Raw genomic sequence first — 18,771 nt, forward strand, 5'->3', positions numbered from 1 at the left:
GAGGGCTGATTAAAAAAAAAAAATTGACAGATCACTGTACTAATACAAGCAATGTTAGTGCAGCAATCTCTTTTATTGTGTTATTGTGTTCTGACAGGAGGATCGGATACAGGTCGGATGCTGGTTTTCCAACATGCTCATTTGACAGAAGCTGGTCATGAGATCGGCTTTTGTTGGACAGGCAGCTGTACACACGGGCTGAAAGTCGGCCGGCTTCTACTGTACCGGCTGACTTTGGCTGATATTCGGCACGTGTGTACCCAGCATCAGAGCCAAAAGCTGCCCATCTTCTTGAATCATACCCAATAATGATGTCCTCACAAGACTTTGATGTGGCAGGTGGATAGAACTTGACACAGAATTTAGGAAGGTAACAAAATGAAACCTCAATTAGAAAAGCACAAAGAGGAGGGATTTCTTTCAAATACATTTAATAAGAGGCACCTAGTGTGCTCTCTCTCAGGTCCTTTTTAAATAAACAATAAAATGCAAGACAAATTTGCTTTAGTCATGCCTCCTTGTAAGTAGGGGGTGCACTTATTTCATTAAAGGTCTTCAAAGTGTGCTTGTGTCCAAATTATAGGCATCAAAGTATTTATCATATTTTCAAAAAGCAGTGAAAGAGATTTAATCTAAGCCATCCCTGACCTCTCTAGCTTTATGTACTGCAATTAAAGTGATTGTAAACGTCTGAAATGAAAAATGAGCAAAGCATAGTCTTCTATAGTATATACTTGCCTTGTTCCAAAGCACTTAGTGTAATTTCTATCTGCTGTTCCATTCACTGCTGAAAGGCAATCCTGACTCCAAGCAATTGTGGGTGATTAACAGCCTTAGCTGTACATGTTTCCCTATAAGACTGCATGGAGGAGTTGTGTCCTTTCCCTCCACTCATGTCTCAGATTGCAGTCAGTTCTCCTTTCTGAGCTGTGTAGTATGTTACATCAGATCTCTGCCCCCTGCCTTCTGTAGCTCAGAAATTATGTGTAAAATGTGTGCTTTAGGAGGCTGTAGAGTAGAGAGGGCCATAGATAAACAGGTACAACTTATGCAGGAGTATTTGTTTAATCTCTCCATATCACCTGAGGCCAGTCACTTCAGTGGTTATATGTAAGGGTTTACAACTTAGAACTTTAATTCCCACAGATCACCACAAAGACTCAGTGATATGCTGATCACTGGTGCAATACTTTACAGGCTCCAGAAAAAATAAATAAATAAATAAATGCACATTTTTGAACAAGCAAAAAAAAAAAAAAAAAATGTGCATTTATATTTTTTTTCTTCAATAGTGAACTTCCTTTTAAATTTTACTGCTTGTTTAGAATACATTATTACTTTAATGTGCACAGTCCCAAACTTTTACATAGTCCTGTATAATTATCAGCTCTGTTATAAGGCAGTTTTCTTTATTGGTTTTACTGGTGTTTTACTTACAGTGCCTTAAAAAAGTATTCAAACCTCTTGAAATTTTCCACATTTTGTCATGTTACAACCAAAAACATAAATGAATTTTATTGGAATTTTATGTGATAGACCAACACAAAGTGGCACATAATTGTGAAGTGGAAGGAAAATGATAAATGGTTTTCAACATTTTTTTTACAAATAAATATTTGAAAAGTGTGGCGTGCATTTGTTTTTAGCCTCCATAAGTCAATACTTTTTAGAACCACCTTTTGCTGCAATTACAGCTGAACTTATTTTTGGGTATGTCTCTACCAGCTTTGCACATCTAGAGAGTGACATTTATGCCCATTCTCATTTGCAAAAAAGCTCATGCTCTGTCAGATTGGATGGAGAGCATCTGTGAACAGCAATTTTCAAGTCACAGTTTCTTGGCACAGTTTCTCAATTGGATTTAGGTCTGGACTTTGATTGGGCCATTCTAACACATGAATATGCTTTGAACTGAACCATTCCACTGTAGCTCTGGCTATATGTTTAGGGTGATTGTCTTGCTGGAAGGTGAACCTCCGCCCCAGTCTCAAGTCTTTTGCAGACTCTAATAGGTTTTCTTCTAAGATTGCCCTGTATTTGGCTCCATCCATCTTCCCATCAACTCTGACCAGCTTCCCTGTCCCTGCTGAAGAAAAGCATCCCCACAACATGATGTTGCCACCACTATGTTTCACGTAGGGGTTCAGGGTGACGTGCAGTGTTAGTCTTCCACCACACATAGCATTTTGCTTTTAGGCCAAAAATGTAGAACCTTCTTCCACATGTTTGCTGTATCCCCCACATGGCTTCTCAAAAACTGCAAACGGGACTTCTTATGACTCTTGTGGCTTTCTTTCAACAATGGATTTCTTCTTTCTACTTTACCATAAAGGCCAGATTTGTGGAGTGCACGACCAATAGTTGTCCTGTGGACAGATTCTCCCATCTGAGCTGTGGATCTCTGAAGCTCCTCCAGAGTTACCATGGGTCACTTGGCTGCTTCTCTGATGAATGCTCTCCTTGCCCGGCCTGTCAGTTTACGTGGACGGCCATGTCTTGGCAGGTTTTGCAGTTATGCCATACTCTTTCTATTTTTGGATGATAAATTGAACAGTTCTCCATGAGATGTTCAAAGTTTGGGATATTTTCTTAAAACCTAACCCTGCTTTAAACATCTCAACTTTATCCCTGACCTGTCTGGTGTGTTCCTTTTGCCTTCATGATGCTGTTTGTTCACTAAGGTTCTCTAACAAACCTCTGAGGCCTTCACAGTACAGCTGCATTTATACTGAGATTAAATTACACACAGGTGTACTCTATTTACTAATTAGGTGATTTCTGAAGGCAATTGGTTCCACTAGATTTTAGTTTGAGGTATCAAAGTAAAGGGGGCTGAATACAAATGCACGCCACACTTTTCAAATATTTATTTGTAAAAAAATTTGAAAAAAATTTCCATTTTCGTTCCACTTCACAATTATGTGCCACTTTGTGCTGGTCCATCACATAAAATCCCAATAAAATACATTTACAATTTTGGTTTTAACATGACAAAATGTGGAAAATTTCAAGGGCTATGAATACTTTTTCAAGGTATTGTAGATTTCATTTTCAGCATTATAATAAAGGAAATGGAGTTAACGATGCATAAACAGCCAAGTAACTGCAACTTGGCAAGAAGGCAAGCCAGAAATTAAATTCATGTCCCTACTTGTAATTAATCAGGGAAGATTACAAAATACTTGTGTTTAAGAAAGTCAAATTATTTTGTAGTTTTTTGGAATGTTCACAGTGTATTAAAGTGGACCTATAATAAAATGTTAATACAAAGCCACATTAACACAAGTCCTGCTGGGATGGATAAATAAAAAATAAACAAAACAGGTATCTAAGGGAAAATGCTGTCACAGCTTCCCTGCAGTGTTAGCCACATGTCTGAAGACTTACTTGGAGGAGAGGATTAGAGTTCAGAATGGCTGACCCTTTCTTCGTGTGACCAAATGCTTGGGTCTTCAGACATGTGACCAGCACTGGAGGGAGACTGGAGCAGTATTTTCTCTAAGAAAAGTTTTTAAACCACCTATCAAAGATTGTGTATCTATTACAGCAAGACTTTTCACAAAGCTATATTTTACCATTTTTAGCATAGGTAAAAGGAACGCACACAACTGCAATAACTGGGGTGGACAACTACATGGCAGATGAGGTTTAATGTTGAAAATGTAAGGTAATGCACTTGGGTGTCAGAAATTCGAACTCAAGTTACTCGCTAGGTGGCGATCCTCTAGGTGAATCTATGATGGAAAAGGACCTGAGGGTCCTAATGGACAACAGGCTTGGCAATGGCATGCAATGCCAAGCCGCTTCAAGCAAAGCCAACAGAATATTGGCATGTATAAAAAAGGGGATTCACTCCAGAGATAAAGCGATTATTCTCCCACTCTACAAGACTCTGGTCCAGATACATTTTGAATATGCCATCCAGTTCTGGGCACTGGTCCTCAGAAAGGATGTGCTGGAACTGGAGAAAGTCCCGAGAAGGGCAACAAAGATAATTATGGGAATGAAGGACATCAGCTATGAGGAAAGACTGCAAGCATTGAACTTATTCTCTCTGGAGAAGAGATGCTTAAAGCGGAGTTCCGGGCACAGAAGTAATTTTTTAACAAACATACCCCCGGGACAGTCAGGGCTAGTACATTCCACAATGGCTAGCCTCTGATCTGTCCCGGTTCGCACTTACCTTTTAGAAGAAATACTTACTTATAAAATTTCTTCCACAGCGTTTCCATCTCTCTTGTGGGCAGCTGAAGCCAGCGCGGTCCTCTTCTGCGTCTTCTTCCGCATCTTCTTCTCCCAGAATGCGCCTGCACCGGCCCCTCTTGTCACTTCTGGTGCGGCGCCGCATTCCTAAACAGCTTCTGGGCATGCCCAGAAGCTGTTCAGCAGGGGAATGCGGCGTCGCCCGGAAGTGACGAGCGGGGCCGGTGCCGTCGCATTGATTCCTGGGAGCGATGACGTTCAGCTCCCAGGAATCATCGCGAGACAGGAAGTGACAGCGGAGCCGCGGCGCTGAGGGAGGAAGTACCCTGAGGTGAGTATTTACGATCTTCAATTACAAGGTGAGTTTTTAAAAAAAAAAAAACCTAACTATCCAATTCCTTTTCAGGTGATGCAGAACTAGCAGACGGGCACAAAAAAAAAATATTGATTTTGTGCCCGGAACTCCGCTTTAAGAGAGGATATGATATCAATATACAAATACCGTACCGGTGACCTTAGCATAGGGAACAAACTTTTCGGAGAAAGGAAATTCAAGAAGACATGGGGCTTACTCACTAAAACTAGAAGAAAAACTGATTAACCTTAAACTGCGTAAGGGGTTCTTTACTGTCAGAGCAGTAAGAATGTGGAATGCTCTTCCACAAGCAGTGGTATTAGCAGGAAGCATCGATAATTTAAAAAAACCTTTAGATGGGCACCTTAGAGACCGCAACATTCAGGGGTTTACAATGTACAGTTAACGGCAAACACACACACACACACACACAACATAGGTTGAACTGGATGGACTGATGTCTTTTTTCAACCTCACTAACTATGTAACTGTAGCTGCTGTATGGGAATTTGGTGTTCGTTGGGGTCAATTTATAGAGAGTCATATACATTAGGTTCAACCAGGAACTGTACATTAGCCTGATTTATAAAGTTAATTTTGTGTTATTTTTCACTCACTTATTTACCCCTTCAAGAAGGATTTAGAAGCATCTGAATTTGCTGCCATTTTTGTCCAAAATGGAATTCTGTTACATTTGTTGTTGTTTAAAATCTGTGAATGTTACATGTGAAGCAAAGATTTAGCCTTCACTCTGAGCTGGAATATCATATAATAACTCTAGTGCTATAAACATTCCTTATGTTAACTCATGCATGACTATCAAGCGTATAGATTGAAAAATGTATATCACTACTTTTAATCCAACCTGTGTTTCTCAATTGGCATAGAAAGCTATAAAGTGCAGAACATTCCATATGACAGTACAGTGCTAAATCAAAGAGTGTAGAGAGAGCACAGGCGCCAATCTAAATGCAGCATGAAAGGTTTATTGGATATAGCACAAGGTATGGTACTCACAAACAAAGGTGATATGAAGCATAATCCATGATGTCCATGATATCCATTAAAAGAAAACCGTAAATCCAGTGGTGTATTCAGGATGGCCTCCAGCGGTCACGGCTCTGAGGAAGGAGAGCATGCTCCGCAAATGCGTCGCCTGTGCCATCAGGAGGAAGCCCCCGTGCGTTCCAGGAAGTGCCAGTAACCACTGGCAAAGACTGCGGGATCCGTGACCGCTGGAGGCCATCCTGAATACACCACTGGATTTACGGTTTTCTTTTAATGGATATCATGGACATCATGGATTATGCTTCATATCACCTTTGTTTGTGAGTACCATACCTTGTGCTATATCCAATAAACCTTTCATGCTGCACTTAGATTGGCGCCTGTGCTCTCTCTACAGTCAGTCATTCTCAAGTCCCCTCTTCTTGCTTGCCACAAGAGCTGCCTTTCAAGAGAACTGTGCATGGACTTTTGATTTTAGTTATACTATGGACTTTCATTAATGGTCTATTGTTCTTTTTATCACTCATTATCATTAACCATTATTATCCCTTTCTATAGAACCGATGTGTCCTTAATTCTTTCAATTTGCGCCAGTATAATGTTGTTGTCTAAACGAAAGAAAAGCTGGACTCCCAACCCTATATGTATGAATACTTTCTTTGGATGTATAGATTTGACAGTATAACACAAAGCAATGGTAAAGTAATGTACATGAAAACTTACCTTTTCGTATTGCTATTTTGGCAGCTTCATACTGAGGATCATCAACATTAGCGACCCAAGGCATTGCTCCAATTTCCAGCGAAACGGTCAGTTTATTTGGACTGTTTAATTTGGCAAATACTTCTTCAAGATACTTTTTAACCTAGAAAAGAATGAATATATACATTGGCGTTATGCTGTTTTTTTCTCCATCAGATCACAGTCCCACTTACAGAGGCATGCCAGGGAGTCTCTGCAAAGCAACCCCTGTAGCCATTGATCTAAACACCGCCATAGTTAGTGACACATCTATCTGCCATAATGTGATGATCCTGAATGTACTGAGAAGGTAAATCCATTCTGAGTATAATGAGGTTTATTGGTGCCTCTGTGATTGAGCTTCTCAGCTGCATAGTAGAATAAAGGTACATGGTTCTATACAAGGGGCAGGAAACAGAGGCAAGTCTGTATTTTGATTTTTTTTTTTTTTTTTTATTAACCCAACAAGAATTTTGTCTTCCTGCCCATGCAAATTTTCACAGCTGGAAATAAGTAAAAATATATAAGAAAATATATAAATATATAAATAAATATATATATATATATATATATATATATATATATATATATATATATATATATAAAAGAAAAACTGATTTTGCAGCCACACATGTGGCCTCCTTTTGGGATAAATATTTTACATATATGGATAAAAGCTGACCATTCTAGGCACCCCTGTCAGTGGTAAATGGTTTCTCTCATTCCTCTAACTGCTACTTTGTCTGAACAGCTCAGTCTGCTAAAGTTAGTTGAAAAATAGGAAAATTACTAGCTAGACCACCAGGTGAAAATAAAGGAAAAAGAATTTAAAAAAAAGAAAAACAAATGCAGCCACCGCATCTAAGATTTGGTAAGCTGTAATGTAATACATTTTTGTTTTTGGGTTTAATACCACTTTAAAGGGTTAGTTCCTCTTTTTCAGAATAACGTTGTACAATCCCCCCCCCCCCCCCCCCAATGGTCTCTGCTATGCTTATCTCTATAGATGCTGAGCTGTCAGTGCCTATGTAGCATTCTGGGGATCTGAAATCTCCCCTATTCTCCCTCTTCATTCTGAAGCCTTTCCAGGACAGATGAGTGCAATTCTGATTGGTCAACACCAGCACAGAGCATTATTCTGATCTGTCCCGAAAGTGCTGCAGAAAAAAGAGAGATTTCAAATCCCTAGACAGTTACATGGGCTGTGTGGCACTGACAGCTCAACACTCACCAAGGTAAATACAGCAGGGACCAGGGGAGTACAGTGTACCGTGTACGGCAGTACGGTGTACGGTGTTCATTCACTTTTTCTGAAAAGGTGAACTAATACTTTAAATATTGCATTGGGCCCCCACCTCAGGACAGAAATACAAAAGCAGAAAGGTTGGATACTTAAGGTTGGGGCAAAGGGGAGGGGGTAAGTACACTTTGAAAGTGCACTGAGCTTTTAAGTTGAATTCTAGGCAGTTATAAAAGACATAGAGTACATTAATGCAGTTTTGTAATCATTATAACATCAATAAATGTATTTTTGCAAGCAGTAGCCAATCAAGTACCTGGATTTAATTTAATATCAGCCTCTGTAGAGCAGGGCAGGAGTGTGCGAGGATGAGGAGCTAATCAGTTCATGGCCTGAAGAGAAGAAAGCTAATAGTAATCATCCTGCGCTGCTTCTCCTTTTACTGTGCATTAACAGACAGAGGTGGGTTCAGGACAATCTGGGCTCATAGAAAGTCGATGGGTTATGTTGTTCATCAGGCTGAGGACATCTAGTGTCAGAAAAAAGGACTGTGGGGGAAATCTTTTCATGGAAGTTTGATATTGCAGAAAAAGCTGGTTTTGATATGTTATATTTTAATGTGCTAATAATTTTATTTTGTTATTTTTGGCTGGGATTCTGTTTTAAGGGTAGTAGATAGAAGGCCTTCAAAAATTATATTAGAGAATTAGGGCATACATTTATGTTAAAACCTCCTAGGTTTTAGTAGTTCAGTAATACTATTAGTGCTATAAACGGAACCCCAGAGACGGAAGGAGCTTGAAGGAATTTAACAAGCATCTGAAATGAGATTTTTTTCCCAGAAGAATTGTGAGATCCTGCTGTTTACGAGCGGTGTTTAAATTTCCCTTATTCTATGTGCTACTTGCTGATTTATTTGATGGAATGCTACCCATAATTGTGTAGAATCATGAGAATGATCTGCACTGTTTCTTCACTTGATTGCCCTGACAATGAAGCTGCAGTGTGGTTTTGGCACATGGCTTGGTGAAAAGAAGTTGTATACGCCCTTTTTATGCCAAAAAGTGAATTATTAACATAACCCTTTGGAGTCTATTTATAAATGTTTTTACGCAAGATTTACAGCAATTCAATTTTAGTCTCATCTGACCACCTTAAATGAACCTTGAAGATTCTGAGGTCACATAGAAAAAGGTGTTATGGTCAGATGAGACTAAAATTTAATTATTAGGCCTCAACACCAAATGATATGTCTGGTGGAAATCCCTTACAGCTTACCATCCAAATAACACCATTCCTACAGTAAAGCATGGAGGTGGTAATATCCTATTATGGGAGTATTTCTCTGCAGCAGGAACTGGAGCACTTGTCAGGATAGAAGGAAAAATGGATGGGGCAAAATACCATCAAATTCTTGAAGGAAATCTTCTGTCCTCTGCCAGAAAGTTGTCAATGGGAAGAAGGTTTACCTTCCAGCAGGACAATACCCAAAGCACACAGCAAAAATGACCAAACAGTGGTTGAAAGAGAAAAGGGTGAATGTCCTTGCATGGCCTAGTCAGAGCCCAGACCTAAATCCCACTGAAAATCTGTGGAATGACTTGAAGTCCACAAACGGTGACCATCAAATGTAACTGAACCAGTTCTGCAAAGAAGAGTGGGCAAATTTTGCAAAGCTTAGATGGGCAAAGTTAGTAGAGACATATCCCAACAGACTAAAGGCTGTAATTAACCACTTCTGGACCGGAAGATTTTGCTGCTTAATGACCAGGCCCTATTTTGCGATTCGGCATTGTGTTACTTTAAAGGACAATTGTGCGGTTGTGCGACGCTGTACCCAAACTAAATTGAAGTCCTTTTTTCCCCACAAATAGAACTTTCTTTTGGTGGTATTTGATCACCTGTGCAATTTTTATTTTTTGCACTATAAACAAAAAAAGAGCAACAATTTTTAAAAAAAAACAATATTTTTCACTTTCTGCTATATAATATTCCCCCCAAAAAAACATTTAAAAATCAAAATTTTTTAACATTTTAGGCCAATTTGTTTTCTGTTACATATTTTTGGTAAAAAAAATCGCAATAGGCGTATTTTGATTGGTTTGCGCAAAAGTTATTGCGTTTACTAACTACGGGAAAGATTTATGCCATTTTTATTGTTTTTTATTTTTTACTAGTAATGGTGGCAATCTGCGATTTGTTTTGTGGGACTGCGACATTGCGACTGACAGATTGGACCTCTAACTGACATTTTTGACACTTTTGGGGGTACCAGTGACATTGCTTCAGTAATCAGTGCTAAGAATATGCACTGTTACTGTAATAATGCCATTGGCAGGGAAGGGGGTAAATGCTATTGGTGATCAAGGGGTTAAATGTAAGCCTAGGGGAGTGATTCTAACTGTGGAGGGGTTGGGCTTGTGAGATAATCACAGAGACATGTGATCCTATATAGCAGGATCACATAGCCTCTGTGATCACTTCAGGGAGAATGACAGACGGCTGTGTTTACATCAGTAGTCTGTCCTTCTCTGTCAGCTGGGGGAGATCGCCGGTGTCAGACGGCAATCAGAGCCGTCTGACACCCGCACTGGCTTCCCCGCTGACGATCGGGGGCCGGACCCCCCCTTTGGGGTCACGCACTCGCCCCCTAGTGGCCTCCCAAGCAAATGACGTTTATTAGCATGATTTTGCCTGGGAGAGCCACACTGCCGACGTAAAAAGGCAGTGCAGCGACGGGAAGTGGTTAAAGCAAAAGGTGGCCCAACAAAATACTGACGTCAGGGGTGATCCTTTTTCCAAATTCGTGATTCTGTTTTTGAATTTTTTTTTTTTCTGACATGTTGGTGTTATATTTTTCGATGGATGTTATAATTTGCATTAGTAAATACAGCTGGATAAAATGAACACTGTGTCCGTCTTCAATTCAAGCTGCACAGCAACAAAATGAGATTATTTTAAAGGGGGTGATTCTTTTCTATCCCCAACATACTGTGTGTGTATATACGTATATATATATTTATATATATATATATATATATATATATATATATATATATATATATATATATATATATATATATATATATATATATATATATATATATATATATATATATATATATGTAGCAGTATTTCCAGGCATTGGGCCTGATGTGGGTCTACCATGGTTACCGCTAACACCAACAGCGCATTTAAGCTTGTTGCCCAAGTGTAAGATCTGAGACAATGAACAGTCCGGCATCTTTGGTTTTTAGTTTTATTGTAGGAACTTGGATGGGAGAAGGGAATGAGTGGGATACTCCTCTGGCTCAACTAGGTACACATTTGGAACACTTGAGAACAATGCCGCCTAGCGCTGTCTTGGCGCCGGCTGTAGGCCGACCAACACTTACTGGCGCTTGTGAATCTAACTTGCGGTCTGTGAACTAAGACTTGACTTTTGCTACTTCCTCACAGCTCAAAAGTCCTTTACATTGCTCCCTGTAGTCTTCACTGACTGAGGTAGCTACTTGCAATGCTGCTGCAGCACTTAACACTTTACACTTCAGGGCCCAACCGCTGGCACCCCCTTTACTCTTCAGGGTAATCTCTGGCACCCCCTTTACTATAATTTCTGCACCAGCTAGCTAGTTCCCAGATCCCTCTGACCTTCTCCGGTGTGGTCCCCTCTGCTAGGCAGACCCCCAGGGCAGTTTGCAGTACTCACGACTCAAAATACTTTCCTGAAACTCGACCCCAATGCTCCGCTGAGCCTCAGCACACTGGATTCTTCTCTGATCCTTACTGCAGCTCAGCTCAGCCTTGTGTCCACTCAGGCCAGCCGCCTGGAACACCTGATTCTTCCTGACAGGAGGAGAGACAGCCATCACCTCCCTCCTGGGACTCTGCTTCCTGCCAAAGACAATCTGTCATGTGCTCCCCACATACTTATACCCTCTCCCAGAGTGCTGTGCGGCAGAATCTGCCCTTCCAGGATGGATACAAGCCCTGGTGTGCTATTGGTCAGGTTTACTCCACTGCCCAATGAGAGCCCTCATTGGGATACAGTGGGGAGACTCCTCAACACAACAGGCACACCTGGGAACACATGTCAGCCTAGCTGAAAACATGGCCTTGCTGATAAGCAGAGAAATCCCACTATACTTTACCTAGCACCTACATTGGAGGGTGCTACACAGTATCTCACAAAAGTGAGTACACCCCTCACATTTTTGTAAATATTTTATTATATCTTTTCATGTGACAACACTTAAGAAATTACACTTTGCTACAATGTAAAGTAGTGAGTGTACAGCTTGTATAACAGTGTAAATTTGCTGTCCCCTCAAAATAACTCAACACGCAGCCATCAATGTCTAAACCGCTGGCAACAAAAGTGAGTACCTCCCTAAGTGAAAATATCCAAATTGGGCCCAAAGTGTCAATATGTTGTGTGGTCACTATTATTTTCCAGCACTGCCTTAACCCTCTTGGGCATGGAGTTCACCAGAGCTTCACAGGTTGCCACTGAAGTCCTTTTCCACTCTTCCATGACATCACAAAGCTGGTGGATATTAGAGACCTTGCGCTCCTCCACCTTTCGTTTGAGGATGCCCCACAGATGCTCAATAGGGTTTAGGTCTGGAGACATGCTTAGCCAGTCCATCATCTTTATCCTCAGCTTCTTTAGCAAGGCAGTGGTCGTATTGGAGGTGTGTTTGGGGTCATTATCAAGTTGGAATACTGCCCTGGGGCCCAGTCTCTAAAGGGAGGGGATCCTGCTCTGCTTTAATATTTCACATTACATGTTGGCATTCATGGTTCCCTCAATGAACTGTAGCTCCCCAGTGCCAGCAGCACTTATGCAGCCCCAGACCATGAAACTCCCACCACCATACTTGACTGTAGACAAGACACACTTGTCTTTGTACTCCTCACCTGATTGCCGCCACACACGCTTGACACCATCTGAACCAAATAAGTTTATCTTGGTCTCATTAGACCACGGAGCATGGTTCCAGTAATCCATGTCCTTAGTCTGCTTGTCTTCAGCAAACTGTTTGCAGTCTTTTTTGTGCATCATCTTTAGAAGAGGCTTCCTTCTGGGACGACAGCCATGCAGACCAATTTGATGCAGTGTGCGGCATATGGTTTGAGCACTGACAGGCTGACCCCCCACCCCTTCAACCTCTGCAGGAATGCTGGCAGAACTCATACGTCTATTTCCCAAAGACAACCTCTGGATATGGCGCTGAGCATGTGCACTCAACTTCTTTGGTCAACCATGGCAAGGCCTGTTCTGAGTGGAACCTGTCCTGTTAAACCGCTTTATGGTCTTGGCCATCCTGCTGCAGCTCAGTTTCAGGGTCTTGGCAATATTCTTATAGCCTAGGCCATCTTGATGTAGAGCAAATATTCTTTTTTCCAGATCCTCAGAGAGTTCTTTGCCAAGAGGTGCCATGTTGAACTTCCAGTGACCAGTATGAGAGAGTGAAAGCGATAACACCAAATTTAACACACCTGCTCCCCATTCACACCTGACTCCTGTGACACTAGTGAGTCACATGACACCAGGGAGGGAAAATAGCTAATTGAGCCCAATTTGGACATTTTCACTTCTCACTTGACTACTCTACATATATATATTATGGTATGTTATAATGGTGCTGTTATACCAGCTCTCACCAGAAGATGGAGCTTTGGAACAACTCAGAGTCTACAATAAAAGCTTCCCATTAAATTTCTCTAAGAAGAGGTTACACACAGAAATCACCTTTATCTAATCTGGCTATAAAAAAAAAAAAAAAAAAAAAAAATGTTTCATTTGGAATCCAGTATTTACAAACTTTTGCAAAAGGAAAAATAACTGAGGCCAATGCAATTTTAATTTCGGACATTAAATGCTTCAATACCTTAGCCACTGCTTTTGACACCCTTGTGATGGTTTACTTACCAAATAGGGGAATCATTCATTTAAATTGGTATATTTGCTATTTAAAAACAGTATTTTCCCAAAACTAGTTTCTTCATATTTCCCAGACAGCATGGGACTCCGCTCCTACTATTGACATTTTGTTCCCTCTGTTACTGTGCTTACTCTGGTGGCCCTAGATTGCAGATCCAATTGAAGACATTTTCGGTTTTCTAACCTACAACAGTGTTCCCTAAAACTATAGGTCAGGGACATGTTTTTGATAGGTTACCAATTGACTGTGGATAGCCTTGTTTGACCAAGCAAGAAATCAGTGGCAAGCACACTGACCTTGTGTGACAGCACAGACACATATGGGTAACTATAACATGTTCTAGGCAGGCAACAGAGGGAATTAAACAGACAAAATCTGGGTTCTGATACCAGGTCAAATTCAGACACTTAAGGCCCGTACACACGTACCGATTGTCGGCCGAAACTGTTCGGCCGTCGAACGATCGGCCGATTTTCGGCTTGTTAGTATGATGCTTCCGACAGCCGACAGCGCACTTTCGGCCGAACAGAATCTGTCGTGCAAGCATTAACATTTTTGTATGCCGACACCAGAACGGCCGATTGTTCGCCAGTCAGTACAGAATTCGGCCGACAGACAGCAGATTTGCAAGACTGGGCATGCTCAGAAAAGAAAAAACACAGGGAAAGTTAACCATCACATGACATCACTTCTGCAGTCGGCGGACAAAATTCGTGTGCTGTCTTTTGCACTTTTCAGCGGACAGGACAGCCGGGGACAAAAGACGGCCGATCGGTCGGCCGACGATCGGTACTTGTGTACGGGGCTTTACACTACAAATACTCACCCCTGCTTCAGGAATGCAATGTTCATAAATCTCCTGCTGACACTGACATCTCTTGCTTCTTGTGGGTGCGTGGTCTTCGACCTTCTTGACTGGCCATTGTGGGATATCAAAACTTCTATGTATGCACAAAGGTGTTCATATATCTTGGAATCATAGTTTGTTGAGAATGTACATTGAGTTTTGTATATGCAGCTCAGTGTACATGCTAAAGAAGACTGTGAACAACCAGGTAAGTTCATTCTATTGCCTCCTCCCCTCAAGTCAAGATGTTAAATGTAATCCTGGACTCCAACCTCTCCTTTCAGACTACTGTATTTCCAATCAATGTCCAAAACTTGCTGCTTTCACCTCCATAACATTTCCAAAATTTGGAATCATTGACACCACAAAGCTACTAACCCACTCCCTTATTATCTCTCCTTCAACTATTGCAACACCCTCTTTGTTATCCTACCTTTAAACAGGCTACCCCCTCCTTCTGTCTATCATAAATGTTTCTATCAGAATCATCCACCTTACCAGCCAAACAACGTACACCACCCTGCCAATTCTTCTCCATTTGCCCAGCAAATTAAATGAAAAAAAAAATACAAACCCAACCTTGTCTGAAAATATCACCCAAACCTCCTGATGCTGTTCCTTCAGAACACATGCGCCGGTGATGTCATTGGCTGCTGCTCACTATAATATTTCCTAAACAGTGCATGTTTAGGATATATTCATTTTACCTACAGGTAAGCTTTATTATAAACAGCCGGTTCAAAAAAAAAAAAAAAAAATGCCCAATATTAAGCCCATGTGTATGTTGGTCTTTCCGACAGAAGTAGGCCGTTTGGCTGGCTTCTGTCAGACCTGCATGCTGGAAAACCAGCATCTGACAGACTCCCGATCAGCGCTCTCAGCCAATAGCAGAGAGTGCTGATCGGAGTGTTCTGGTGGGGGGGTGCGTCCCCCTGTCAAAACAGAACAGCTCAGCAGGAGAGATTGCTGAACTAAGCTTGCATGGTTAGCATAGCAGCTCGGAACAGAGTTGACAGTTTTTTTTTGTTCAACCCGTGGCTGTGTGGTAGTGTGTACCCGGCCTAAGGCTTTGCTTGGGTCCTAGTACAGTAATAGTTGTCTTATTTGTGTCCTTTATTTAAAAAAAGTTTAATAACCCCTATTCCATGTGAAAGTTTTCATTTATTCTTACCTGCTTTTCCACTATAGGGATTTTCATATTTGGAGCTTGCCGAATTGAGAATTTTCCAATCACTTTTGAAGGAATGACAGTTTTGGTCCCCGTTCCAGCAAATGCTCCCTCTATACCATGGATGGAAAGGCTGGGGTATCGCCACATGTGCTGAAGAATTTCTTCCTGCAAGAACAGTAACAATGTGTTAAAAGAAATTCATATGTAAGACGTTTGTTATTTGTTTTCATGAGGAATCAGTATTTTTTCCATATTTTAGCACTTGATTGGTTTATTTTATGACGTGTTACTTAGTTTTTTTACCATCCATCAACAATTGCTTTTATTTCCCTCATACATAGGCACCTTACTGAAACTCTCAGTAATTGTCACCATAAATCTATGGGCATTTTATGGGGTTATAATTCATTAAATTATTTTGAGTGTAAAAATCAAATAGAAAATATGTTGCATTTAAAATTCAACAAGAGAATGTGTTCAATAAATTAATCTTATCCACGCTTTAAATACATTTACTAAAAACAATACATTTTTTACGTTACAAAATGCAAATAACACATGGTAAAAATAATACTTCATATGTCATGCTTAAGGAGTAATGACTGTAGAAACCTGTCTTTATGTCTTCACTCGCCCACTTTTTTCACTCCTAATTAATAGACCCTGTAGTCTATAGTGATAGCCCAAGACCATATGATTCGGGCTTCCTAGACTGAGACCCAGGGATTTTATTCATGGCAAGCAAGAAGTTCTTTGCTTTTACTCAAAACAAAATGGTGGTTTGGTAAGGCTAACATGTGCCCTATAGATTCCAGCCAAGTGTTCAGTATATTGTTAAGAAACCATATGAGCTCAATTCACTAAAATGTAATGTGTTATTTGTCATTATTTTCTTCCATATGCATGTTATTACTAAAAAAGTGTAGGAGTCACTTTATCAAATATCAATCATTATAGCTTGGCGAATTAGGCCTAACAATGGTTCTCTTTAGAATTTTGCATCTGTTTGTATAAAACGAAATGATGTAAAAGTAACTGCCATGTTCATAAATGTTCTGGACCTCCATAATGTACCATAATGACCTCCATATGTAGAAAAGTGGGCACAGTAGCAATTGAAAGGCTCAGCAAGTCCAGCACGTACAAAAGCCTGAATATTTTCAGGCACCTCTCAGGTCCCTTGTGAGAAGGGTACATGAGCATAAGAAATCTTTAGATCAAGTAATGTTTTACAAGTCTAAATGTATGTAAAAGCAGAAAATGAGATGATATTCTAATAACCTCCCTGGCGGTATGATTCTTTTGGATTTTAGGTGCTGAAAGCGGTAACATTATTTTGCATGTAATTCTTGTGAATGAGCAGCCCAAACCAACTGTATACATTTATTATATATATATATATATATATATATATATATATATATATATAATGTATACAGTTGGTTTGGGCTGCTCATTCACAAGAATTACGTATATATATATATATATATATATATATATATATATACGTGCATATATATATATATATATATATATATATATATATATATATATATATATGTATATATGTGTATGTGTGTGTAATGTGTGTGTGTATATATATATATGTATATACTGTGTGTGTATATATATATATATATATATATATATACATAAAAAGTACAGTAAAACTGCAGGAAAGGGCACTGAGGGGCAATGTAATTTTATTTTTCTTTATTTTGCATTGTATCAGTGTGTTTGGTGTGTTTTTACATTTGAATTTGCCGCCGGTTCCACCCCCCTGCGAACGTCACGTCGCCGGAGACGGAAGCCGGGGCTCGCAGACGATCAGGAGGAAGCTCTGCCGCCGCATACCACCCGCATACTTCGCTGGATCCCGGAGAAAAGGTAAGTAAAACCTCTACCAGGATCCAACGATCTTCCTACCGCTTTTGGCTCTAAAATCTAACCCCGAGTCACGCTCAGGAATACCGCTAGGGAGGTTAAGCAAAGCTTCACCCTAAAGTATAAATGATGTTACTTTGACTCCTGCCCCCTCCTTCTCTTACAAATGGACGTCAAATCTTTTTTTCTTTCTTCAGTGTACTCTCATTTCTAGAATAGGCAAGAATGATGTTGCTCTCTCCCCACCCATGTGCAGATGTGCCACAGTGCTTCGGGTATCAATTGTTTGCAGATGTGCTGCACTCGCGGGTTTCCCTCCACCATCTGTGAAAGTGCAGGGTTTCCTGCATTTTCAAATATGGCTGTTTGAGAATTTCCCAAATTTTGCCATCTTTGTGCACGTACAGGAAAAACATGCGCGTGTTCAGATGTGCTGAAGGGCTCTGCCAGGACTCAAAGGCTGGGCATGCCCTACAATGCGGGCACCAGGGTGGGGGGCAGCCTGTACTAGGAGGGAGCGAAGTTCCACTAAGTCTATAAAACCAAGAAGACATTCATGACAGTTTTGATTCTTCCAGTGATGATAATATGCATATTTGTGCAATGCGAGATCCGATATCAATGAAGAAGTCCTTTAACAAGTGTGATTGGATCAGCATGTCCAGCTGCGATATAAAGTCTACAGCAACATTTACAATCAAGAGTGTCTTTTTTAGGAATCATGGAAGTCTTTTGTACATTATTATTTAGAGAAATCAAGGAACTTTAAGTGCACGCATCTTTGGTGTTCATTACTAAGTCATCGATGGTCATCTTTAGTAAAAAGAAACTATACGGCAATTCAGGTATCCCACTATAAAATATGTAACATGTGTAACCCCACAAAGAGCCTATTAGGAAAATGTCACTTGAGCTATCTCATTACTGCTGACAACTCACCAATGACAGAATCACCATGAAACCACTTACCTGTTGTACAGAGACGATCCAATGACAGCCAGACCTGTGAAATATTGCTTTCATGCTGCCCTAGCTAACCAGTGAAATCAGGCAGAATTAAAGAGCCATCAAGGGCGTGAATACTTTGCGGTAAATTAAAAGCCTTTCCTGGGTGATTTTGCTGCTGGCCACACGTGTGAAATGTATTTAAGGTTATGATTACATGAGTGATTTATAATCTCAAAGTGCAAACAAAATCACTATTTAGTGCTGCTGCAGTAGATTACTGAGCTAGTGTTAAAGTGTAACTTAACTATATTTGGGTACCACAAACTGAAAAAAAAGCTATTTTATTCATAATTATTAAACTCATCCATCTATGTCTTAATGCTCTATTTTGTTGAGAAATCGCTTTGAAAAATACCCTTCTAGCAT

At 40.3% G+C, this 18,771-nt stretch overlaps 1 protein-coding gene across 1 annotated transcript in view; it reads right to left on the reverse strand.

Moving 5' to 3' along the window:
* Positions 1 to 18,771, reverse strand: part of CNDP2 (carnosine dipeptidase 2) — a 222,344-nt gene that overhangs the window by 53,270 nt on the left and 150,303 nt on the right. The window contains exons 24-25 of the mRNA XM_082258975.1: positions 15,514 to 15,678; positions 6,290 to 6,431 (exon numbers count right to left, since the gene is read on the reverse strand). Coding sequence (XP_082115101.1) covers positions 6,290 to 6,431; positions 15,514 to 15,678 — 307 coding nt within the window. The remainder of the gene's footprint in view (positions 1 to 6,289; positions 6,432 to 15,513; positions 15,679 to 18,771) is intronic.

The sequence above is a fragment of the Pelophylax lessonae genome (assembly GCF_965119305.1).
Source record: "Pelophylax lessonae genome assembly, chromosome: 5".
Lineage (NCBI taxonomy): Eukaryota > Metazoa > Chordata > Amphibia > Anura > Ranidae > Pelophylax > Pelophylax lessonae.